Source organism: Barbus barbus (assembly GCF_936440315.1).
Source record: "Barbus barbus genome assembly, chromosome: 14".
Taxonomy (NCBI): Eukaryota; Metazoa; Chordata; class Actinopteri; order Cypriniformes; family Cyprinidae; genus Barbus; species Barbus barbus.
Window position 1 is genome coordinate 21,866,426 of NC_136742.1, and position 26,420 is coordinate 21,892,845.

The 26,420-nt window shown below is 36.0% G+C and overlaps 1 protein-coding gene and 1 pseudogene across 3 annotated transcripts in view; one reads left to right on the forward strand and one right to left on the reverse strand.

Annotated features, from left to right (window-relative positions):
- LOC306879751 (enhancer of rudimentary homolog) overlaps positions 1 to 6,029 on the reverse strand; it is a 1,222,178-nt gene extending 1,216,149 nt beyond the window's left edge. The window contains exons 1-7 of one of the 2 annotated variants that reach the window (XM_079432925.1): positions 5,983 to 6,029; positions 5,805 to 5,907; positions 4,860 to 5,056; positions 4,621 to 4,764; positions 2,400 to 2,487; positions 2,192 to 2,312; positions 1,108 to 2,091 (exon numbers count right to left, since the gene is read on the reverse strand). In XM_079432925.1, coding sequence (XP_079289051.1) covers positions 1,989 to 2,091; positions 2,192 to 2,312; positions 2,400 to 2,487; positions 4,621 to 4,764; positions 4,860 to 5,056; positions 5,805 to 5,850 — 699 coding nt within the window. In that variant the 5' untranslated portion in view covers positions 5,851 to 5,907; positions 5,983 to 6,029 and the 3' untranslated portion in view covers positions 1,108 to 1,988. Of the gene's footprint in view, positions 1 to 581; positions 2,092 to 2,191; positions 2,313 to 2,399; positions 2,488 to 3,113; positions 3,244 to 4,620; positions 4,765 to 4,859; positions 5,057 to 5,804; positions 5,908 to 5,982 lie in introns of those variants that run through there. The other variant, XM_079432926.1, reaches the window with a different exon arrangement.
- A 6,068-nt stretch (positions 6,030 to 12,097) lies between these two features.
- LOC306880371 (dynein regulatory complex protein 1-like) lies at positions 12,098 to 24,624 on the forward strand (annotated as a pseudogene). Its single transcript has 16 exons — positions 12,098 to 12,144; positions 12,255 to 12,342; positions 13,251 to 13,363; positions 13,466 to 13,649; positions 13,732 to 13,869; positions 14,044 to 14,130; positions 14,245 to 14,367; positions 14,506 to 14,645; positions 20,491 to 20,618; positions 20,701 to 21,037; positions 23,342 to 23,431; positions 23,762 to 23,857; positions 23,950 to 24,047; positions 24,130 to 24,282; positions 24,388 to 24,490; positions 24,571 to 24,624. The product of its transcript is annotated as a dynein regulatory complex protein 1-like (transcript).
- Positions 24,625 to 26,420: the final 1,796 nt, after the last annotated feature.

The window sequence follows — 26,420 nt, forward strand, 5'->3', positions numbered from 1 at the left end:
ATAAAAGATCTGTTGCTTCTTCTGTTACGTCACGACTTTATGGTGCAAATAGATGGACCAACACAGTCATGGCAGTTGATTACTATTTTACGTTTTGGCGAGTTGGTGCAATCAAATTTTATGTTTTCATACAATCTGCTTTCACCCCATTGAGGGTTAGGGATTGATTTTACTTCCTTTATATATATATATATAAAGTTTCCATAAAAATCACAAGTGTGTGTGTGTGTGCGATAAACACTGCAGTTTCCCATTCAGAAATTGGGCTAAGAAGCACAGATCAAGTTAGACTGGCCATGCCAGTTGGGGTTAAATTCCAAATCTGTTACAAAAATTGTTGCAGCTTTATCTTACACTTCTATCTAGCATTATTGTGTTTATTGGTACTTTAAAGTTTTGTGCTCAACCTCAGCTGTTTCCTTAGTTGCCCAGTAACTGTCATAAACAGAATGCATGCACTTCCTCACAGGTTAAGTAGTTTCCAATAACATTGAAACTACTCAGTGGATCATGTAACCCACAGAACAGAAAGAAACTGTTTGCGGTTTCAAATACGAGCACCAAACATAATCACAAATATCAGGCCAAAAAGTACTTGTAACCTACAGGTCTCAGTAATTACTCAATTACTGCTAAGTACTGCTTTAATACTTCATTACAAGACAAATGTTGATCACATTTTTAACAAATCATAACAAAAGCCCTAGGAATAACATGAACTTAGAAATTATTTTGTACTACAGGTACAAAAGTAGAGTATTTCAGAGAAGAATTTGTTCAGCAAGTTCTTGTCTGAACAATTAACAGTGCAGCTGATAAATCGGACATTCATGCCACAGTACAGTGTGCTGCTGACTGAGAGTTGAAAAACAGGACGGTCATGCTGAACTGTATAATGTTACTCGTATTTGTTTCAGAAGACACCAGCTGCTTTTAGACTGAACCTTTCCCTATGTTCCTTAAAGATGTTGTTATCTGGAATTCTAATTTTCACTAAAATCTAATTTTTAGTCATGGTCAGGATACAAAATTTTGAAGCATCTATTTAAGTTTTCAAACACAACCAGGTAGGAGTATCATTAAATATTTTTTTCAATTTTAATATACTTTAAGGTGTAATTTATTACTGTGATGAAGCTGAATTTATAGCAGTCATTACTCCCGTCTTCAGTGTCACATCCTTCAGAAATCATTCTAAAATGCCAATTTGCTGCTCAAGAAACATTTTATATTATCATTGTTGAGACAGTTCTGCTTAATCTTTTTCTATAGTCTTGTTTCAGTATTCTTTGATGAATAAGATGGAAAGAACAGTATTTATCAGAAATAGAACTCTTTTGAAACACTTCAAATGTTTTCACGGTCAATTTAGATCAATCTAGTCCATCTGTGCTGAATACAAGCATTTCATTATTTCAAAAAATCTTACTGGCACCTAACTTTTGAACATTAGTGTATGTAAAAAGAAAAAAAACCGTACTGCCACCAAAACTTTGTGTGAGAAGATTTTTATTATTTTCCAGTGGTGACTACTGGAAACATACACAAAACAGATAGGGCCAACAAAATCTGTAACAGCACGGAGGACAAAAGTTGGGATATAAAATGACTCTGAACCGTCTCCATAATCTGAAATGTGTACGTTTTTTACTTCACTGAATTAAAGAACAATTAAACCACAATTTAAAAAAACAACAAAAAAAGAAAACATCAATTGAGAGGGATTGAAAAAAATCCTGAATCCTTTCCCTCCCCCAATTTTACCCTTTAGTCTGATAAATATCCAAGTCCCTAACTCCGGTTACAAAAATGTAATTTAAAATGCAAAATATTTTCACTCTATGCGTACTGACTGAACAGACATGCATTCAACAAAATCTGAACTAAGCGGCATCACTTCACCACTTGGCTCATCTATTTGTCCTGTGATGTAGCGTAGTTCTGATAGAGTTGGGGACTAGCATTAGAAATAATTCCGCCATTTACACTCATTTTCCCGCCTGCTGGGCTTGACGCCTCAGCAGCACGTAGATTTTTTCTTTGATCCAGTCTTTGTTGTAGGGCTGGTAGGTTTGTGTGTCTGCCCTGTACCTGTTTAAATGACCAGAGAACAGGAAAATTACTACACTGTTCAAAGCATTTGTACCCTTGTACGTGATTTGTGTTCCAGATGCTGTGTTAGTTTACTTACACAAGACAGCTGAGGTCAGCAAGATCATCCACAAAGTCAAATAACTGACTTATGTCATATGTGATGGAGGGACTGTTGGGGTTCATCCTCTTCAGATGCTCTTCATACATCTTACACACTCCTTTTATTAGAGATAAAATAAATAATTCTGCATTAGAACTGTTCATAACATTAATCTAGCCCTTTATAATCAAAATAACTATTCTACCTTCCATGCATTCGTTGACAGACTCATAGTCTGCATATGTTCTGCCTTCTGGTCTCTTGGTGGGCTGCACCAGCAGAATTGTGTGAGACTGAAAATCAGATGGAAAAAAGCAAGTGTAAATACATACTACAAACATTTTGACTTGTGTACACATTTTAGAGAGCAAAAAGACGTAAAAACACTGTACATAAATACATATACCAGATATGACCCAATTATGTGGAGCCCCCTACTGCCAGCAACAGAGCTTTGACTCCTAACAATGAGATTAATATTTTCAAACGGATGTCATCTTAATCTGACATTCAATCCAGCCTGTTTGGCATATGAACTAAGTACACTTAAATATAACTCAAACGGAATCTCTGACATAAGACCCTGAAAACAGCAGCTGTTGAACTCCAACCCTCCCCCAAACAAAACAGTCTAAACGCTTCCTACAAATACAGAAAATTTAAACACAAGTTTAAGTCATACTTTATATTAAGTGCTTAACTTTGTAGAGTGAAGTCTAGAAATATTACAGCAGACTTCACAACTCGTTCATTTCGTGAATACTCGACGTTATCTCGCTACATTGCTGCTAGCCGCGCGCGTTCACTCACTTAAATAATTTCTAAAACGTGTCAGTGCAGCCGACGAAATACGACTTCCTGACTAGGCAAACGTATATAATATACACTAGAATACAAAATACAGAAGTGAAATACTTACCATATCTGGTCCTGGTATCTAAAAGTCGCGATGAATGCTGTAGCAACCGCAAACGGCTAATCACGGAGAGCAGCTACAGAAATGTGCAACGAATATTCACTTCCGGTAGTGGCGATGACGCGTTGCATTTTCAAAATTAAAGTCTTGTGACAAAAGTGATTAAATTGTGTACAGTTTTGTGTATAATATATTAGGATAAGGATTATAAGTGTATTTATTTATTTTAGTTTGACTAATATGATGATTCCCTTCAAGACTGAATAAACTTCATAAAGTAATAGCTGCAAGCACTTTAAGGCTTTTAAGCACATGTGTAAAAAGAAGTTATGTTTTATTTAGCAAGCATGTAGATCATAGATGGACAAGACCAGTTACAGCGAATACAGGCAATTTAGGAAAAAGTGCAAAATAAAATACACGGTTTTTAAAGTTTTTTAACAGTTATAGTGCCACCTATGGTCTGATCTCCATAAAAGTTGCATGCTTGTTTAGAATCATATGCCACATGTGCTCACCTATTTTTGTGAAGTTCTGAGTTTTCGTTTTGGAGATATAGGCTTTTGCATGCACTTGACTGCCCTTTTCTAAATGACCCCGTTATAGCTACCCAAAGGGTAAAGTTCAACATTATTTTGATAATTATTGATCTAGTGAGTCCAGATAATTGTACTGCAGTGGTTTTCTTGAGGTTCAGCAAAAAAAAAAAAAAAAAAAAACTGGAACTAGCCCACAAAAATAGGTTTTTAAAATAATCTTTAATAATTTATATACAATTTGATTGACAGCAGTGGTCCTATTGGTAAAGTTGTTTAGAATGAGGAGATCTATCACATGATATGAATACCTTGTGCATATGTGAAAAAAGTCGCGCAATATACAATATACAAAATGCGATATGGCCCCCCAGGGACTGATTTCCTTCAAAATTTCCACAGACCTTTAGGGTCGTGAGTCAAACAGGCCCACCAAGTCTGGCCGATGGCGGCCATGTTTTTCGAGATACACGAACATGCCCATAGACAGCCATGATAATTTGGACAGACACTGCATGTGAATTCTCAAGTCAATCGGACAAACGGATGCATAGTTATAGCCATTTTTATGTTTTTGCCTTATCATAGCACAACACAGTGGCCAGATGGCACAATTTTACTCATGCCACCTCAGAATATCTAATTCTGTTAAAAAGCTATAGATGTTTTATGAAAAGTGGCCTCCACATTTTTCAAACGTTTTGGTGTCCCTCTGCAACGGTGAGTCGAAAACAAACGTTGTTTTTTTTTTGATAATTAATTATATTCACTCTCCAGATATTTTTTCTGCACTGGTTTGGTTCCGATCAAGCGAAAAACCTAGGTATTCCAATTGATATAAGACAAGCATCTTGTCTGTCAAGTTATGTGTGATTTCGTACTTTTGATTGTTGTAGCGCCCTTTACGCTCTTTACGCTCTTCCTCTCCTTCCTTCTCTCACCAGGCTGAAATCATTTATATAGTATCTAAAAACCTGGTGGCAAGCTGGCCTCTGACAGGATCTGACATCATGTGGACGTGTGAGATCTCTGCAGTGGTGCTCAGGGATGCGCTCTCCTCTGCCCCCGACACAGAACACCTCTCGTGTCTGCTGTCCCTCAACAAACGTCACCGAACACTGGAGGAATCAAGAGAATAGAACAACAATCAAAGTCAGAAATAACAGAGCAACACCTGTGTGAGAGCATGTGTCGATATTAATTAACTACATACATCACCAAAGGGACCGGCACTGTACTCGGCACAGGGGTGCTCGTTGCAGGCCTTCTGGGAAGCTGGTTTCCTGAAGCCTTGTGCAGTGCAGTGAGATTCATCGACCATTGCTGATGTTCTCTCAGCAATACAGTACACACTACGTGTCTGCACTCCTCCACCACAGTGAACACTCTGAAAAGGTGCTGTATGTGTACCTACAAACACAATCAGTCACACTTAATTTTAATTTTGAAGCACTTTATATTTGTTTTAGGGCTGTTGAATCGATTAATCACGATTAATTGCATCAAAAATAAAAGTTTGCGGCCCACATAGCACGGTGTGCCATCCACCTCAGCGGGTCTGTGACGGTAGCAGAAGTTCTCTCATCTGGGCACACACACCAGCTCACATGGGTTTGAAGCTGTGCCAAAACACAACAGATCATATGATTATATAAAGAGCCTCATCTTGGGACACCAGTGCACTGAACTGCCTGAGGAAGGTTTTTGACCATAAAAACATATGAACACTTCCAGAATTTTCAAACTTAACCACTGATTATATCTAATCACATGTTAAACACTTAATTTCTGCACAAATGTCTTTCACTCGTTGTCATTTAAGAAAATAAAGCTCCAATTTAAGCCGCTGTGAAATAATCTTTTAAACTACAAATATTTTTTCTTAATCAGTATTTTTATGTTTTTCATTTGTAAAAAAATCCTTAATTATTAAAACAAGAAAATGGCAATGGGATGAGATAAATTCATTCAAGATATATTCTCTGAAGCCAAGATTTAATATATTAAATAAATATAAGAAATAAAATGTATTTATTATTTCATTTTTAATTCAGCTACCTTACAATTAGTAGCTGCTGCAGCTCAAAAACACAAACATACAAAACATATTTAGTTCCTCATATAAAAGCTGCATCATCAATAAAATGTAATTTTCTACCTCCATAGTACGGCTGCCATGTGTAACGTTTTCCCTGGAATTCCATTCGGTCAAAATGAGAACACTGTTCTTCAAGGTAATCTCTAGATCCAACAGGGCATTCCTTTATAGAGGACAAAAATTATAGAGTTGTTAAAAAACAGTGTTTAAGCATTTTTGAAGGTGTTAAGTTGTTTACCTGTGTGTTACAGAGTTTGTAGGACTTAGTTGGTCCAACGCAATTGCCCACCATCCGTCCTTAAAATTTGAAAAATAGAGGTTGAGGTATGAAGAAAAGGTTTCAAATGTACTAAACACACACATTCACCCTCATAGTGTTGCAGACCCTGGTTCTCACTGATGCTCCAGTGCCACAGGTGCGGCTGCAGGCTCCGTACGGGCCATATTCACCCCAGTAATCATTAGACGGCTGCCTCACCTACAACCAAACACAATATCATAGTGGGGAAAAATTTCAATCTGACATAGAAAAAAACTTTTTCCATTAATCACTTAAACATCCATGGGGAATTGCCTCACAGGTGTGAACACAAATGTAGTAGATCTGATGAGTGATTTACTAAAGATCTAAAATCTGACTATAGTAGTTATTTATGCAATCATTTATACTCATTTTTAAACATGTTTTTAATTTTTGTGTTACTCACACAGAGAACTGCAGAGATCAAGCACAGAATCCCGAGAAGAGAGTGGAGCATCATCTTCAAGATACAAATCATACATTATTTTAATAAATTTCTACATTTTTGCTGACCACAAATGATTCAGACTTCTATGATGAATGGTCACTTACCTTCTCAGTGTGTTACTTCAAATATCCCAAGTTCACCCAGTCACAGCAAGAGTTGTGACACAGATGTCCATTCACTTGATACTGAATAGCTCTCCCTTTGTGCACACGTACACAAACTTACCAATACACACTACTCATCTCAGGTTACAATTAACCCCTCTTGGGAGAATATGATGCAGGAATCTTATCATGATAAAAAGGAAATGAATCAGTGACTACTGCAAAAATTTTATTTAGTTTAAAATCTTAAATCACACTTAATTATTGATTACCGTTTGATAAAAATGAAAAACAGATTGAGTTCAACACAACATGTTTATTTAGACATTTTGGTGTAATTTAAATCTTCATTCAATAATTTTGCAGTCTTCTAGAAGAAAGGTCAAGTTTATATAGCATTTTTCACAATGCATTTTTCAAATCAGTTTAACAGAAAGATACAATTTGACCGGTCTATTAAAGGAATATTTCACCCCAAAAAATGAAAATTTGTTTTGTTTCTACAAACATGCAGCTTTGACTTCACAAGACGTTAACTGACGTACTGGAGTCTTACAGATTACTTGTGGATTATTTTATCAGCCGTTTGATCTCTCAGTCTGACGGCACCCATTCACTGCAGTGGATCCAACAAGTGATATAATGCTACATTTCTCCAAATTGGTTCCAAAAAAGAAACAAATGCATCTACATCTTGGATGACCTGAGGGTACATTTTTTCGTGAACTATTCCTTTAATTGGGCCAGAAGCCCAAAATATTGTTTAGAAAGCGAGAGAACATTATTATATAAGCATAAGTGTGTATTGTGTGAGAGATCTCACAGTGAGGCTCTTTTCAATGTTCTAACCACAGATGTTCCTCTTAGTGCCACTAAACATAGAGTATTAAATCATAGGGGTGGAAGTGCTTTGCGACACTCAGTCCTCTAAGCTGCTATTTTAGTCCCTGTCACTTTTCAGCAACCAAAATGACAAATGGCAGTTGTCATTGTGAAGGAGAATGACTGTGCCAACTTTACCTACAGGATTGGCTTCACTTCCACCCCAACATCTAAGATCCAGACACCAAGTATACTACTTATGGAGACAATGAACTTGGATCAACAGGGTGCCTATAACATTTCATAAGGGAGTTCAATAAAATTTCAGGCATGCAATTTTCTGGATGTAAACATCTTTCCTTGTGTCTCATCTTAATATGCAGAGGCAACTTTAAGTAAGTAATTCGTAAGTTGATTACCCTTAAAAAAAATGTAAAAACTGTGGCTCCTGTAGTTTTATTAGAGCTGTCGGTTGAGCTTCTCAGCTTGCCTTTCTTTGGCATCCAAAGCGTATTTGGTGTCTTGGAGGTCCTCGATGGTCTCCAAGGCCTCCTGTAGCTCCTTGTCAAGGGTGTTGTATTTGTCAGTCAGGATTCTGTTCTCCAGGCGGAGCTCCATAATGTGGCGACTCAGCTCCAGGTTGTAATGGCCACAGTGCCCACGTAGCTGCTCCACCTCCCTCAGCAGGACCTCCATACTCCTCATCAGAGACTCCAACTTCTCCTGCTGCTGCGTCATACTGTTCTGCTGATTTTTGCACTTTGGGTTTGTATAATATTCCTAAAAGTAACAAGAAGAAAAAGGACACGGGCAAACACAGACTGAAATCCTCCGTCGCGTCTCTGTCTAATAATAGTGTCCGTTTTAAACAAATCCAGTTTGTTTAATCCCTCCTTGTCTCACCTCTTTCTCCTGCTCCCTGCTAATCTCTCTCTTTTTTTCTTTTCTATGTAGACATCAGGGGTCTTTAGCTGATTTTGGCTTAGGTTACTGATTTTACGATGGACATCAAGTGTCAATCCAATACCTGTATTATTTTAAACTAAATCTAAAACTCCTAAAAACTTTGTTAATTAAAATAAAGCTAAAATAAAATATAATTATATGTATTATTTATTAGATAAAACCTTAAAAAATATATATAATTTAAGTTGAAATACTAGACTAAAGCTATAAAAAAAGCTAAATAAAAATGACAAAATCACAAAAAATAAACTTAAATTAAAATGAAAATTATATATTATACTAATATAAAATAAAATCACTATAACATTATAACAAAATATAAAATAACTTTTTAACAGCAAAAATCAATGATATTACAACAAACCACACTGGCCGAACAATTAGCAAAATGCATAGGCTGAAAAGAAAAATGTGGTATAAATGTAATTTACCATCCAACATGTAATAGCTAAATATTTGATTAATATACCAGTCATATTACAAAGTGACAGATGCATTTATGCCAAAAAATACTGTAGACTTTGACTGAATTAATCAACCACCTTTGTAATAATCAACAACAATATGAAAAGTGTTTTCTCCTCCCCTCAAATTAGTTGCATTGTAGTGATTATTGTTAATCTCCATTGCCTGTGACAGACCTTCAACCCATTTTTGGGTTGTGAAAACCACTCATCCTAAGGACATCCTTTTATTTTCTAGATGGTAATCCTCTTTAGTGAAACTTAAAGTGAAACACATCCCTAAAAACATGCCTGGATGCACACACACAAATACATGTTACACTTAAAGACAGGAGAACTTTGGTTAATTGATGTACAGTATCTTCTGCTCATAATGCCTAACGATCAGTCAAGCAAAGGTAAAAGTGCACCTTGCTAAACGTTAAGCCATTAAAACCCTAAGGTGATTCCCATGCCAACACAAGTACTTTAGCCCCAGACTGTGTGAATGCTTATTCAGCGGTCTTCTCACTTTAGAGGCTAATACTTCAAAGACCTCCAGAAAAATCTGATGAAACAGATTTAATGTATGAGCAAAATTCTAATTTGTAGAGCAAGAGAATTAAGCTTGCAGCTATAAAACAAAGAATGTAACATCAGGTTAAAGTCTCATGCATAGTCTTTAAATCTGATGGCACAGTCAGGTGCACAAGTAAAGCTAGACACAAACTAGTCCAGAAAAAGTTATCAGGAATCAGAGATTGCGTACAAAAGAGAGACACAGCGAGAAAGTCATAAAGACAGTGTGCCTAAATTATCGCCACATTCAGCTTCTTACACAAACATCACTGCTGCTTAAAAAAAAAAAAAAAAAAACAGCTGCTGCTGCTAAGACATTGCTGACATGTAGTACTTTTTTGTGAGTTATGGCCCTGTAATTCTTACTGTTTGTTCTTGTTTTCCCCATATGACAAAAAAATTATTTTGTTTGGTATAAATATACTTATTTTTTTCTAACTCAAATATTTTTAAACACATTAAAAATACAATAAATAGCCTATATTTGCCAAAATTACATTCAAACATATTCCATAAAACTTAAAAACATATTTATTATTATTATTTTATATGTATGTATTTATATAGGTATATACAGTATATATATATATTTAATTCAGTTTTGTATGCATATTTTAATATATGCATTTTAAATATATTATATAATACATATGTTAAATATAATTGTCAGTCCTGGTTCCCCATGTATTATGTTTCCCTCCCTTTTGTGCCCTTATTTGGTGTTTCCTGCTCCTGTCCCCATTCAGTTCTATTAGTCCCAGCTGTGTTTGATTAGTTCTTTATTAGGTGTGTCTCCTTAGTTCCCTTTCTTAGTCCCTCATTATCCTGTGTTTATTAGCCCAGTGTTTCCAGTGTCCTGCTTTCGGTGTTAAATGCCATCCCAGAGTTCCCGTGTGTTTGTACCTTCATTTATCTTGATTAAAACCGTCACAGAAGTTTACTCCTCGCTCCTTCATTCCCTTGCTCCCCGAGGAGTGTGACAATAATATATTTAAAATGCATATATACAAAATGGAATTAAATATAATATATAGTATAATATATATAATATTATTATGGATTGTGTTTATGATTTATGAATATTTAATTCCGTTTTGTACATATGCATTTACTTTTAATATATGCATTTTAAATATATTATATTTAACATATGTATAATATATTTAAAATGCATATATTAAAATATGCACAGAAAACTGAATTAAATATATATACTATATATATATATATATATATATATATATATATATATATATATATATATGTTATGATCAGTGGTGGAAATGGCCGCTATTTACTGGGGGGTCTCTAACTTGGGGGGGGGGGGGGGGGGGGGGGTTAACAATGGTAATTTTAGATTACCTTTCGGATGTATTTAATCATAAAAACATTTATAATCTATGAAAACATTTATTAAGAACTTATGTCATATTTTCTCTACACCTTCTTGTACATTAAGATTGGCACCTGCAATTCTGCCCAAATTAAAGATGCGTTGTGTTTGAATTTGTACATCTTATAATATAATTATTATTAATGACCTCTTGTGTTTAATAAAAAAAAAACATTGATTAGTGAAATGAACTAATGATTTCATAAAATATTAGAATGATTGTCTCTCATTGGCCTGATTAGCTAAGCCCTCAAAACACGTTTTATTTAGCGGTACAGTATTGCATGATTTCTAGATTATAGTTAACAGTTTACACTGTGCAAAAACGTTTTCAATTAGTTTTAAAGGGTAACATTACATTCTTAAGAACTCTACACTTACGTTTCTTTTCAGGAGCACTAGTGCTTCTGCTTAAAAAAAAAATTAAAATAAATTAATAATAAATTAGGAACACCTAATCAATGACAGAAATTAACCTTACTATTATAAGGCGATTTTTGACTCCTTAAAGTATTTTTTTAACCTTTGTAATGCCATTTTTAACTTTATTAAATGTATGTCATATGTTGTGCCAAAAATAGATTTATTAACTTTTTGTAAAAAAAAAAAAAAAAAAAAAAAATTAACAATAAATTAATTTAAAATAATAAAATACAATCAGGAAGACCTGAAATCAGCATTAACAATTAATCTTTGCACATAACAGAAGAGCACAAATGTAGAATATTTACAGACTTTTTAACAAGACTCAGAGGTGGCATTAATACATTTAATAAAAACAACGTTATGAGATTGAATATAGAAACAAATTTATCCTTTAAAAATGAAACTCCCAGTAGGTGGCAGCCAGTCACTGTCTGTCACTGAATCATTCATCTAATCGATTCGTTCAAACGGCTGATTCATTAAGGAATGAAGCAAGTGACTCTCTTTATGAATGGGTCATTGAATCATTGACTATACAATATATTTAAATATATGCATTCATCATATAATTTCAGCATGTGGACAGCTGTGTTTTGCAGTCACTGATCGATGATATTCTCTATTACAGATCAGTGGTTGCAGTACCGACACTCGGCCACTTGCGCTGTATCATAGCAACGCTATTGTAAACAATACTCTCTCATTCATCGCGCTGTGTTATATTTCTTGAAGTAGTGCTTATTAACGCAACTGAAAATGCAGCAACTCGAACCTTTAGCAGGGGAAGAGGCAGACGAATCTGGACCATCTGTTGAGTCTAAAACCCCAGAGGAGAGAATTACCGCCCGTCGCCTCCGCATAGCCGCACGAAATGAGGCCAAAATACGCTAAAACATTCATCTCGAGTTCATTAGCTCGGTACCTTGTTTCATTAGCTAGCAATAAACGTGGTATTCTCAGATATTTCGGTCACTTATTCTGGATTTTTATACGCGCAATGACATACTTACAAATTGGTTATTTTGCAGTCAAGAACTTGGCGAAGATTCCCAGGAAAAGGAGGATATTAAAGAAGAGATACGGAAAAGTCAGAAGGAAGTGGAGAAATGTAAAAGGGTCAGTCGTCTGCATTTAATTATATTTTTCAAATGTAACGTCTTGCTTTTATTCCTATGCATTTTATTATATTATACAGTGTTGGGGAGTAACTGGTTACATGTAACTAAATTACGTAATTTAATTACAAAATAAATGTAATTGTAATCAGACACAGTTACTGAGAAACAAATGTGTAATTAAATTACAGTTACTTGTGAAAATGTTAACAATTACAAAGGGGGCTACGTCTGAATTGAAAATTCACACACACTAAAAAAACACATACAGATTAATTGATTTCTTCCATAAATTACAGTGACTGCTTTACAACGAGAGATACAAATGTTTCAGCAGTTTAGGACACAGAATATGACATTATTATGTGATATCTGTTTTATTTCCTATTTTCCTGTCATAACTATGCAAAGATCTGATTTCAAAACCAGAATCATAGCTACTAAACTATTTCTTGATTTTAAATCTGTATTCAACCTCAGAATGATCTCAAAGTAAGTCTCGTGTTGTGGTGTTTGCGATTTCAGATTAAATTATTATAACCTTAATTCAAGTGATTAAGACTTTTGAAAGTCTGACAGTAATCAGTGTTGAGTAATACTGTAAGGTTTACATGTGATTAACAGTTGAAAACATTAGAAATGTAGAAAAGTAATCAAATGTAATCAGTTACATTAATAAAGTAATTGAAATAGTTACACTACTTGTTACATTTTAGATAGGGTAACTTGTAATATGTAAACTATTATATTTCCAAAGTAACCTTCCCAACACTGATATTGTATTATATTATATTATGTTGCTATGTTGTGATAAGGAATATTAGACAAGCAAATACTGTAGTATTAAATATTGTGCACATAGTATGTGAGGTAGATCAGGATTTTCACTTTTATCTGCCCTTTTTGCAGCACATGACAAAATTACAAAGTGATGGTCTAGAGTTGGTGACCAATATTCAGGTTGCTGTAGATGCCAGAGAGTCTGACAGGAGAACAGAGCTAGAGGAGACATGTCAACTGAGGTACATGCAATGAAACACTTCCCTCTATCACTATAAGTCTTTGAAATTGTATCTCTGTAAACTTTGTATTCACACTAAAAATGTATAATTTGATTCTATAAGGAGAGATAAGCTGGAAAACGAGGCCAAGTCCAGCCAGGAAAAGTTTGAGGAGATCACTCGCAAATGGACGGATGCCAAAATGAAACAGACCCCACTGGATCTAAGAGATGCTCTGAACAGCCAGCAACAACTCTGTGAACAGATTGTAGCAGACAAGAATAAACTGATCAGTGAGCTAAATCAGGTGAACTTCAGTCTGCTACAAATACATGCAAAAACATATAGACTACAAATCAGGGGTAAATAAGAGTGTTTTTTTTGTATAGGAGCTGAAGGCAAGTGATGATCGCTATGTGAAGGACCTGAAAAAACAGGCTAAAGACATAGACCTGCTAATTGAGAGGATGGAAGAACAGATCTCAAGTCTAAAAAAGTCATACCGAGAAGACCTGAAGCAGATTGAGGTGTTGTACTGCTTCCTGCAGGCTGGAGGCCACATTCAAATGATCATTCCACCCTCATAATATTCTTATATGTTTGGTAACGGTTTAATAAGGAATGAGCAACTACACTATATTAAATAGCATAGCTGTGAATGCACACTATTTTCTGTCATTTATTTTCTGTGAACATTAAAGAACTCGTTTGATGACGAGAGGAGAACGTTGCTAACCAAACACAGGAAGAAATGGGAGCATCAGAGGAAGGAACGAAGCGAGAAAGAGGTACAGTATGTAAAAAAAAAAGTAACACACAAGTTCAAAACACACATTGGATTGAAACCGATTTTCACGTGAATACGTTTGAAACCACTTTGACAACAGCATCTTTCTTTGCAGCTGAAGAACATGTTGCAGGGTTTAAGTCTCCTGGAGGAACATGAGGACTTGCTGCAGAAGCTGAGGGTTCAGAAATCTGAAGAATACAACATAGACAAAATCAAAATGGATACTGAAGTACAGGTGAATTTGATATGGACTTATTTATGAGAATGACTCTGTAACTGTACGTACTGCTTCCATGTGACTGTATGCTTGAGACGATAATGCTATAGGTACAAATAAAAATCTGTATTTGTGTCTGTCTGTGTGTGTGTGTAGAATTTAAGAAAGAAGTTACAAGAGGTGAAGTTCAACTGCCATCTGAATGAAGAAAAACTTGATTACAAATATGAGGTGCTAAAGAAAAGAGAGGAAGAAAACGCCATCTTAAAATCCCAATTGAAGAGGAAAATTATAAGGTATTATAACTTTTACAGATTAGTCTGGGTGCACTACCATTAAAGGAACACTCCACTTTTTTTGGAAATAGGCTCATTTTCCAACATCCCTAGAGTAATACAGATGTGTATTACCGTTTTTGAATCCATTCAGCCGATCGCGGGGTCTGGCGGTCCCAAAATTAGCATAGCTTAGCATAAATCATTGAATCCGATTAGACCATTAGCATCTCATTATTTCACGAGTTCACACTTACATATATTTAGCACGAGTTACGTAATGCGTATTTGGCGAGTATGGTAATACGTAGTTGGCGTGCTGTCCTGGGGAAGGGCTCTGAGCTCGGGAATGGCCCGAACCCAGAGTATCCCCCCGTGGTATGGTGAGAACTTAGTGATATTGGTGGAGAAGGGGTGGTGGAGGGATGCTGATAGACCGTCAAATGAGTGGAGGTATGTCAGCTGTATTTATGTCCGTGAGTTGATTGACTTCATTGCGTACCACTTGTGTTTAATTAGGCTAAGTATCTGACGTGCTCCTCCCGAACTTTGTTAATAAAACATCATAAAATGACTAAAGAGTTTCGATATTTTTCCTATTTAATACTTGACTCTTCTGTAGTTGCATCGTGTACTAAGACTGGCGGAAAATGAAAAGTTGTGATTTTCTAGGCTGATATGGCTAGGAACTATACTGTCATTCCGGCGTAATAATCAAGGAATTTTGCTGCCGTACCATGGGGAAGAGCGTCTCGCTGCAGCCTGCGGTGGACATCCAACCCCGCCCACATCCAAGCGTGACGTCACAAGCCACGCCTGTGTCCAAATACGTCACATACCTATTATTTTGCACCAGGAAAAAGCATCGACAAGAAGATAAGCCTAATTGTTTGCAAACCGAAGCAAAAGAAGTTTGCTGTGTTGGTAAGTAAAAAAAAAACTTCCTTTTGTCTTTAGGAAGACTTAAAACGTTGACAACTTGAATGTTTGTGTGCATATGTAAACAACAGTTCAGCATGCTTATGTGTTTTGAACTGTACACAGGCACGTTATTACTTAGATATCACTAACATATATATATATATATATATATATATATATATATATATATATATATATATATGTATGTATGCATGCGTGTTTGTTTGTTTGTGTGTGTGTGTGTGTGTGTGTTATCCAGCAAGAAGTGAAATGATGTGGTTCCTCAACCAAGATACTGTGGAAGGGTACCGTGATCAGTGTCATTAAACTATCGTGTGTGTGGAGAGATAAATACATATGTGAGAGGGATAGAGTGTGTATATGAGTAGGTAAGAGTGTTATTTAGCTATTATAAAAAAGGGTTATTAAAAAAATTGCACATTCAGTTAGTTCATTTTATGTCACAAAAAACAGTGCACTATATATTTATTAGTGCACTGATTCTTACAATATATAATGAATGTTGAGTTAATGTGCAATTTTTTTATAACACTCATCTCACCCACTCACAGATATGTACTTACCACCCCACACCACGCCACACACGCACACAAAAACACTCACTCACATACAGATGATATTTTTAATGATATACACTGATCACAGTAACTTGGTTGAGCAACCACATCATTTCACTATGAATTGCAGGATAACTCTGTGTTTGTGACAAATTATCTTTGTATCATTCTATATGAATGAAAGATCACATAATGATTGTCAATCTTTGTCATGTTTTACAGCATTCTACACATTTTTGTTCCTAGCCTGATGCAGAGCAGATCTGCCGGGATGAGGTGTTCCTGCTGCAGTTTCACCAGCAAAGAAAGGTCTGGAGGAATGGTGGGAGCATTTCTCTAGATACTGTAGTGATTGATTTTTGTGGTTTAAAATTATAAATATTCTTGTATGCAAAATGATGAGGTAAATACTATTTAGTATGACAAATATTTAGTGGACCAACACACACGTATTCTGTATTTTTAACAGGAGTGCCAAGAGGACATAAAGTGGAAGTTTTTAAGAGACATTGGCCCAGTGTTGTGCTGGATACAGAGTCACCGTGAGTTATTCTGTGGGGAGGTGAAAGGGCCTGCTTTACTCCAGATGGACGGTAAAAATCAACAAAATGCCATCAAAGACTACCTGGGGTCGAATCAGATGAAGCAAGAGATGTCTTTTTATTCATCTCCCAGGACCTGAAGTGGGACATTCACATTCTCCAAGAACTGTACTTATCCAGAGTGAGCAAAAGGGCTGGCAAAATCACTCTGGACCCCTCACATCCAGCACACTCCCTCTTTGAACTGTTACCGTCTGGTCGACGCTACAGAGCTCTGAGCACCAGAACGACCAGGCACAGGAACAGTTTCTTCTCTCAGGTCATATCTACCTCACAAACAGTTAAATGTTCTCCCACTGTGCAATAAAACATGTGCAATACCAAATTATCCATACTTATATTTATTATACATATGTTTTTGATTTAATATATCATACATCTATCCACATTCCCTTGCATAATTTGTATATAGCACATCTGTACAATACAATATTCTGATTGTTTGAGTATCTGGAGGAGCTGGACACATTCATATCAAATTGTGTTGCTGAACAAGGCTTGAAAGTCCATGCCATGTTTCTGTGAATAATCTAACAAGGCAAGGAATCTCTCTGTGTAGTTTATGTATGTATGTGTACTGCATTTCAAGAACTGTTTATCTGATCATTCAGTTGTTCATTTATAATAGTTTAAACATATCTCTTATAGAACATATATTTTGTAAAAAAAATGTATTTAGTTATTTTTGTAAAATAATAAATATAAAAATACCTAATGAATCAAGGGATGTCGGTTTATTCATCTTTAAATATGTGGAGGACCTGGACACACTTCATATGAAGTTTTGTTGATGAACAAGGCCTGAATGTCAATGTCATGTTACTTGTTATAATCTATCAAAGCAAGCAATCTCTGTTCAGCAAATGTATGTGTCTCCTACTGCATACTGTATGGAGAACTGCCAATCATTTCATTCAAATGTTAACACTTGATGATAAGTGGAACAACACATCTTTATAAAATTAAATGACAATTATAAATTATAACAATGTGTTGTGACTTTTACAATAACATCTTTATAAAATTAAATGACAATTATAAATTATAACAATGTGTTGTGACTTTTACAATAACATCTTTATAAAATTAAATGACGATTATAAATTATAACAATGTGTTGTGACTTTTACAATAACATCTTTATAAAATTAAATGACAATTATAAATTATAACAATGTGTTGTGACTTTTACAATAACAAAATCTGATTATCCCTTTTAAATTTTATAAATCTAAAAGGTGTCTTAGGTAGTTTAAAATCGATAGTAATAAATGAGAATTTATCTCATTACAATAAGGTTGAATAAGGTAAGGTGTAGAGGTTTTTTATTACAATTAGCCTAATTTAATCAACCTTAATCATTTAACCTTAATCAAATTTAAGTGTTTTACAGGCTCTTGTGATGAGAAATCAGCTCTGTACATTAGACATATTAAATATATTACATTTAAGTTGTGCCATTTTAGCCTAGACATCCTTTAAATAAATAAGAAAACATGTATTAGTAAAACGAAAGGCAACATTATTTTATTTAGATCCCAGAAACGGCTGTAAATTGCTTGGACAAAACGTTACTTCCGGGTTTCGCGGAAAATAACAAGAGGTGACGTATATTATAGGGCGTGGTTTCTGACGTAACGTTTTGACGTGGGCGTGATTTTATTGTATGGGCGTGGTTTGTGACGTCACACTTGGATGTGGGCGGGGTTGGATGTCCACCGCAGGATGCAGCGAGCCCTACTTGACCATGGGTGCAGCAGGCGCAATGATATTACGCAGCGCCTGAAAGAAGTCCCCATCTAGGTAACTTTCAAAGTCACCGGCACTATGTTTGTGTAGTAGAAATAGCACATCATGAATATAAGTTTGAAAATGCATACTGACAGTACGCATTCAAAGTCAAAGTCGTGACGTATTGTCAAGTATGGTGACCCATACTCGAAATTGGTGCTCTGCGTTTAACCCATCCAAGTGCACACACACAGCAGTGAGTAGTGAACAAATCCACACACACACACACACACACACACACACACACACACACACACACACACACACACACACACACACACACACACACACACACACACACACACACACACACACACACCGTGAACACACACCCGGAGCAGTGGGCAGCCATGCTGCAGCGCCCGGGGAGCAATTGGGGGTTCGGTGCCTTGCTCAAGGGCACCTCAGTCGTGGTATTGAGGGTGGAGAGAGCGCTGGACATTCACTCCCCCCACCTACAATCCCTGCCGGCCGGGGGCTCGAACTCGCAACCTTTCGATTACTAGTCCGACTCTCTAACCATTAGGCCACGACTTCCCCTTAAGGGGAAGGGGGAAAGGGACGTTCTCTGCATTTAACCCATCCAGGTACACCTGGAGCAGCGGGCAGCCATCAATGCGGCGCCCGGGGAGCAGTTGAGGGGTTCGGTGCCTTGCTCAAGGGTCTCACCTCAGTCGTGGTTGCCGGACCTGAGACTCGAACCCACGACCTTCGGGTTACAAGTCCAACTCTCTATCCATTAGGCCACGACTGCCCCCTATTCTATATCTTGCAGTCATGCATTGTAATGATTGCAGAAATCACTTACTCTAGCGACAGCTGTCCGTCAGGTCCACTCGGCATGGGACGTTTTTTCCAGTTTATTTTGTCAAACCGGAAAAAAAATTCGACCACTGCAGGATGCAGCATTACTAAGAGGTCCTCGGATGTTGCGATACATGCCACTTCCTCATCAGGTAGATCAACCCTTGCCATCGATGGCAACACCTGGTCCCACTCGCTACAGCACAGGCACTCACTTTCGGTCGGCATGGGCTGGCAAGCCCCACACTTGCACCACCAGTTCGAATCAGCTCTCCTCCTCTCTTCTGCCATAGACTGTTCAGCTACACTTTCCAAACTTTCCTGTCTTTCATGCTGTAAAAGTTCGTCTTCTGTGTATTCAGGTTCAAACAGATATGGTTCAGGTTCTGTACCAAAGGAAATGTTTTCTAAATCGTCTCTTACTAATGTCTCCATGGTTGCAAGGCACGCTCCCTGTGCAAACAGGTGGTCACGTTATACTATTAGCAGGCGCTGCGTAATATCATTGCGCCTGCTGCACCCATGGTACGGCAGCAAAATTCCTTGATTATTACGCCGGAATGACAGTATAGTTCCTAGCCATATCAGCCTAGAAAATCACAACTTTGCATTTTCCGCCAGTCTTAGTACACGATGCAACTACAGAAGAGTCGAGTTTTAAATAGAAAAAATATCGAAACTCTTTAGTCATTTTATAATGAGATGCTAATGGTCTAATCGGATTCAATGATTTATGCTAAGCTATGCTAATTTTGGGATCGCTAGACCCCGCGATCGGCTGAATGGATTCAAAAACGGTAAAACACATCTGTATTACTCTAGGGATGTTGGAAAATGAGCCTATTTCCAAAAAAAGTGGAGTGTTCCTTTAAGAGTTTAAGGTCAGGTTTTTTTTAAAGAAATTAATACCTTTATTCATTCAAAATTACTGTTTTCAACATAATACTACAAAATATTTCTTAACCAAATTAAAATAATTTCTGAAGGATCATGTGACAATGAAGACTGGAGTAATAGTAAACGGTAATGGTAAAATTCAGCTTTGCCATCATAAGAATATATTACATTTTAAAATAGAAAAAAATTGAAAATAGTTATTCACCCCACTGCAGGAAAACAGTCATGATTCCTGGTGATTTTAAATTTAGAACTGACCTGATTTTTTTCCAGAATGCAAGATATTCTCAACAACCTAAATGCGCCAATCAGGAGAAGCAGTCGAAAGCAGAGGAACAATCACTGAGAAATGACTACACACGCATCAAACAATAGTACAAAGACATGCAGAAGAAAGCAAGGTGAGTGCCCTTACTCTCATCATGACCTAGAAAGACATTCAGACAGTCCCAGGACAAACCTTGTTTTTGTGTGTTTGGAAAGACACTTTGCAGCACTGGATGCCGAGCGTTTTGAGAAGATATGGTTGATAAGTGAAGGTGAAGTAAAGGCCCTGGCACACAGGGCGTTGGAGACAGACAGAATAATTCACGAGCAGCAGCTGGGTCTGGCTTGGGTGTCTCCTCAGCTCCCCTTCATGGAGCGCTCTGGTCCGCTCGAACATAAGATCCTCAGGACGGCCTCACAGGCAGCTGAAGATACCCTGCAAGAGGAAACAGGTGGAGATTCAGTGGAGGAATCTGAGGGTCTGGAGGACACTGGTAGTGGAGTGAACAGGAGAACAGTGAAGAGAATTCTGGAGCTACTGTGTGACGAATTGGTGAGTATGTGTGATTGTGGCTGATTTATTCGTTTTAGATATGTTTAACTGCTTGAAATCTTGAAAAATTTAACATCTTGAAATTGTTCTTGAAAATATTTCACGTACAGTTGAAGACAAAATTATTAGCCCTCCTATGAAATTTCAATTCTTTTTCAGATATTTCCCAAAGATGTTTAACAGAGCAAGGGAATTTTAACATAGTATTTCTTATTATATTTTTCATCTGGAGAAAGCCTTGTTTATTTCAGTTTGCCTGGAATAAAATAATTATTTTAATGAATAAAAAAACTGCTAAGGTCAATATTATTAGCTACGGAACAAACCAAAAACCAATGTCCAATGACTTGCCTAATTAACCTAATTAATCCTCTAAAACTTTAAATTACACTGTAATCTGAGGATTAGTATCTTTCAAAACAACTAGTAAAATTATATGTACTGTCATCATGGCAAAGACAAAAAAAAATTTGTTTAGACTTGAGAAAAAGAATTGTTAATGCTCACAAAGTAGAAGCATATACACGTGAGAAGTATTATCAAGAAGTTTGAAGAGACCCACACAGTGGAGAACAGAGGCTGGAAGTGAAAGATTTCAAAAACTTTGGAAAGAAAACTAATGAGAGAAGTTTCTAAAGACCCAAGAACAAATGCCAAGACAGATTTAGCCAAGTCTGGGATTGATGTCTCAACGAAGAAGGTCACTAGAGGCCTGCACATGAATGGACTGTAAGGTTGCCGACCAAGAAAAACTCCTCTTCTCAAGAAGAGACACTCCAAGCTAGACTGACGTTTGAAGGACAACCTGGAGAAAAAGGATGCATAGTGGAAATATGTCCTTTTGTCAGATGAGATAAAATGAGTTCTAAATGAGATGAGTTCTTTGGCCATAGAGATGTTGCCTGTGTTTGGAGAACGAAGGGACAGGTGCTCAACCCAAAGAACATTCTCAGAGTGAAACTTGGCGGTTGGAGTATAATGCTGTGGGGATGTGTCAGTACATTTGGAACTGGGAATCTCGTTTGGGTCGAAGGAATCATGAAAAAGGAAGGCTACAAGATTTTGAAAGACAACCTCAGGCGATCTGCAACAAAAGTTGGTTTGGGTCGACGTTTTGGGTTGCGACTCCTCGGGAGTCATGCCTAAAACTTGTTGAGACCTACAACACAACGACTAAAGGCTGTTATCAAGCAAAAGGGATAAAACATTGACTATTAACATCAGAGGGCTAATAATTTGGACCTGTTGACTTTTTTATTCTTGGTTATACTTTAGTTTCTATTTGTATTACAAACACTCCAAGCTTCCTAAATAAAGTATTATGTTTAGAAATGCTGTCTTGAAAAAAAAATCTTCTCTCCGTTAAACAGCACTTGGGAATTATTTGAAAAATACTGAAATATTTCAAAGGGGGCTAATAATTTTGTCTTTAACTGTATATTAAAAAACTATATCATAGTCCTAGAATATAAGATATATTATAAGAATATATTTAAGACCATATCTTATTATGGTGTAATCTTGTTTTAGACCTATATTTTTTTGTGCAAAGTAAAAACTCACAATTTTAACAATTAAAACACTCTAAATCTATAAAAGAGGGAAATTTAAAAAGTCTGGGTATGAAACCAGCCTGAAATAGAGAAATCCTTGCCCATTTAACTTTTCAATGCTTTTCAGAAGTAATTAAAAAGACACCATAAATACATGGTTTCTGTGGGTTTTAAAAAGGTCTTAAAAGTCTTAATCCACAAATTAAGACACACAAAAAATCTTAGATTAGAGCAGAAAGTTGTGTATTCATAAATTCATGGCATTAAATGATGCAAACATAGAAAAAAACAAAAACAAAATAAGAATTTTGTTTTCCAGTTCAAATATCTAATAGGGAATGAAAACTTATTTTCCGTTTCAGTTAAGATTATATTTGTTCTTGTTTTATTCATGAACTTCATTTAGATCAGTTTTACCAAAAAAACATATTTTATGTAATTTTGCTTCACATAAAATGTATCTTGTTTTAAGAAACACTGAAAAATAAGACTAAATAAAGACAAAAAGGCTGTGGAAGAACACATTTTTTTAGCCGTGTGATCAGAAGGTACAGTAAAAGTTTTCTTTACTTATTTTTACCTTCATAAAGCCTGCAGAAATTGTTTTTCTTTTCAAAATCCTTTTAGGAGACAGCAAAAATCCCCTAATCCATAAATCACCATTGTGTGTGAAAGTGAAACTATATCTGCTCTATTACCACATTTTCATTTACAAACTCTTGCAATATCTTATTCTATCTCTTTCTTTCAGGGTTTTCTGGTAGAGAGTAAACTGCTGAAGCTGGTGTCTCATCTGGAGAAGAATGAACAGTCCCTTATAAAGCTAGATTGCATTTTCACAGTAAGTACAATTAGACCTGTGGTTCTCAACTGGGGGACAGGAACAACTAGGGGGCCTCAGCAAACTTACACGAGGGCCCCAAATAAGTCTATAAATTGTTTAAATAAAGTTAAATGAAGTGGCATAAGTAAGATGCTCAAGAAATTCTAAAATAAAGATCTACAATAAGACATCTTATTTAAATTTTTATTTCAGCAGAAGTTCCAGAGGTACTTATCAGCTTAGATAGAAGGGGCTTTGAATGTTGTCTTGTACAAAGGGGAGACTTGGAGTCAAAAAAACAGAAAGTCTGAGGTCTCGGTTGATTTATTCTTTCTTGTATGCACACAGGCAATAGGGATCGAGAGTGAGAATGATGTGCATAAAATGGCTGAGTTCTTAATGAATTACAGACAGCATGGCCGAGAGCAGAGGGAACTGATTGAGGTAAAGGTGGATCCATCACAGCTCAACCTCTCACTATGCCACTCTGGAAACAAAATTAAATATGCTGCATTTCTCTTTTGTGTTTTTGTTAGGAAGAGGAAACAACCAACAACCGACCCTCTGACTTTATCCATCATAATGATCTACTAGTGGCTCTGAAAGATTTTACCGCCCAATACTGCAGACCCCAGTCAGTGCACTTGCATTACAAACCTAAAAGTCTCTGCTGTCATACATATTCCCTAAAATCAACTATTTGTTGTTATGTCCAGTGATCTTCAGGCCTCACAGAAGAACAGTGTTTTGGGGTTGTATATGAGAGATGACTCTGAAGATACAGCATACTGGGAGAGCATAGCTAATGTCATCCCAGAGTCCAAACTCAAGCTCTGGAGTGCTCTAGACACAGCTCTCAACAAGTACCAGTAAGTGTGCATTTTGTTGTCAATAACTATAGCATACTACACCCAAATTAAAACCTTGATTTGGACTTTGAGAATTTAACATTAACAATGCTGTTTTATTCCCAGTACTGTACTGACTGAAAGGGCTGCGCTTCTTGCAGAAACACAGAATGTTCAACAACAGAATACTGAGCTCCGACAGCTGCTGCATCTTTATGCAACCTCCAAGGTGACTGTCTGAGTGTGTTACGTGATGTTAAAGTTCAGTTTGGCTGTTCTCAAATCATATAACTTGATTTCTCCTGATAGGCCAGTGCTGAGCCAGAGATGCAGCCCACCAGGACGAGGCAGTTCCACATGTGATATACCTAAGAAAAATAAAACGATGAAAAAATCTGTATTTGTAATCTAAATGATGAAAAACACGCATTTCAGCACTGCAGTTGAATATTTTTGAGTTTAAGTTAAAATATGGGGATCGAAATAAACCATTTTCAACACAATAATCTGAATACTTTTTTAAATAGTAATTGCTTAGCAAGTAAGCAGTGCATGCATTGCAAAACGAATTGGTTTTAGGCAGTTTTTTGCAAGTGACACAGCACTGCAGTTTCCACTTTTCAACGCTAGATGGAGATGTTGCGACAAGCATAACTTCTAGTGGTCTGTTTTGCACTTATTTATATTTATAATTCGCAATATAAAAATTATTTGTTTATATGTGAGTGTAAAAAAAGAGATCATAAGGTGATCATAATAAATTCTCCCCAATCTTACCCTGTATGTTAAATGAGATTGAAATTGGGGAAACGCAGTCTCCCGAGTCCGCGACTTCAAAAGATGCAAGCGGTCAAAGCGCACATTTACACAGAAGAGCTATGGACAAGCAGTGGCATGAAGAGGAGACTTTGAAGACTTTCTTTACAGACTGCAGTCCAAACATAAGTAAGTTAACAAAGCAGAGTTCCTTCACTTTTTTGTTAAACCTGAATGTATGCTATGAATGTTCAGAACAAAAGCATTATTCAGTAATGTAGGTTGAGTAAGATGTCACGTTATTTTATTAATTAATTGATAAACATTATATTTAGTTTATTATTTTATCAATAAGGCATACATTACATTTATTAGTAATTACTTTATTAATTAGTGTTTTGTCCAAACAAATGTTCTGATATTTGTCTGTTGTTTTGCATTTTTGCCTTATGAATTGTTTTGTAATTCATAATCGTTTTACTGTTTATTTTTGGCTGTAAAGCATAATGGCAGATTCTAACATGACAGCTAACCCCATAATGTGTCCTGATTTTGGGGCAAATTGTCACAATTGGTCAGCATTCTTTCAAGAACTATCCTGGGCAATAATGCTGGAAATTTATCTAAAAAATTCATACCCTTATAATTATGCATACCCTTATTAATATTCGTCGTTGCACAACTAGCCCCCGGTCTTCTATATTTTTTTATCAGTCAAGGGCATTTTTTTTTGTTTGTTTGTTTTTTTAAATATCCTATCTATCTATCTGTCTATATATCTATATACATGTGCATCTCAAAAAATTTGAATATTGCGATAAAGTTTTTTTTGTAACTTATTTCAAAAAGTGAAACTTTCATATATTCTTAATTCATTGAATGTAAAACATTTCAAAAGTTTTTTTGTTTTAATTTTGATGATTAGAGCTTACAGCTCATGAAAGTCAAAAATCCAGTATTGCAAATGATTAAAATCTAAATTTGAGTTTCATTAAATGACCATCTCTACAGTATAAATTCCGGGTATCTCTTGTTCTTTGAAACCACAATAATGGTTATCTCCCAATAATAAGACCATGGCTGCATCTGAAATATAATAAAAACTGTATGTGAACATAGTAGTATGTTCGAATTCACAGTATTCATAAAACAGTAGGCAAACTACAGGTACATCTAAAAAAAAAAATGAATTTTTTCTTGTAACTTATTTCAAAAAGTGAAACTTTCATATATTTTAGATTCATTACATGTAAAGTAAAACATTTAAAATGTTTTTTTTGTTTTAATTTTGATGATTAGAGCTTACAGCTGATGAAAATCAAAAATCAGTATCTCAAAATATTAGAATATTTACATTTGAGTTTCAATTAATGACCATCCCTACAGTATAAATTCTGGGTATC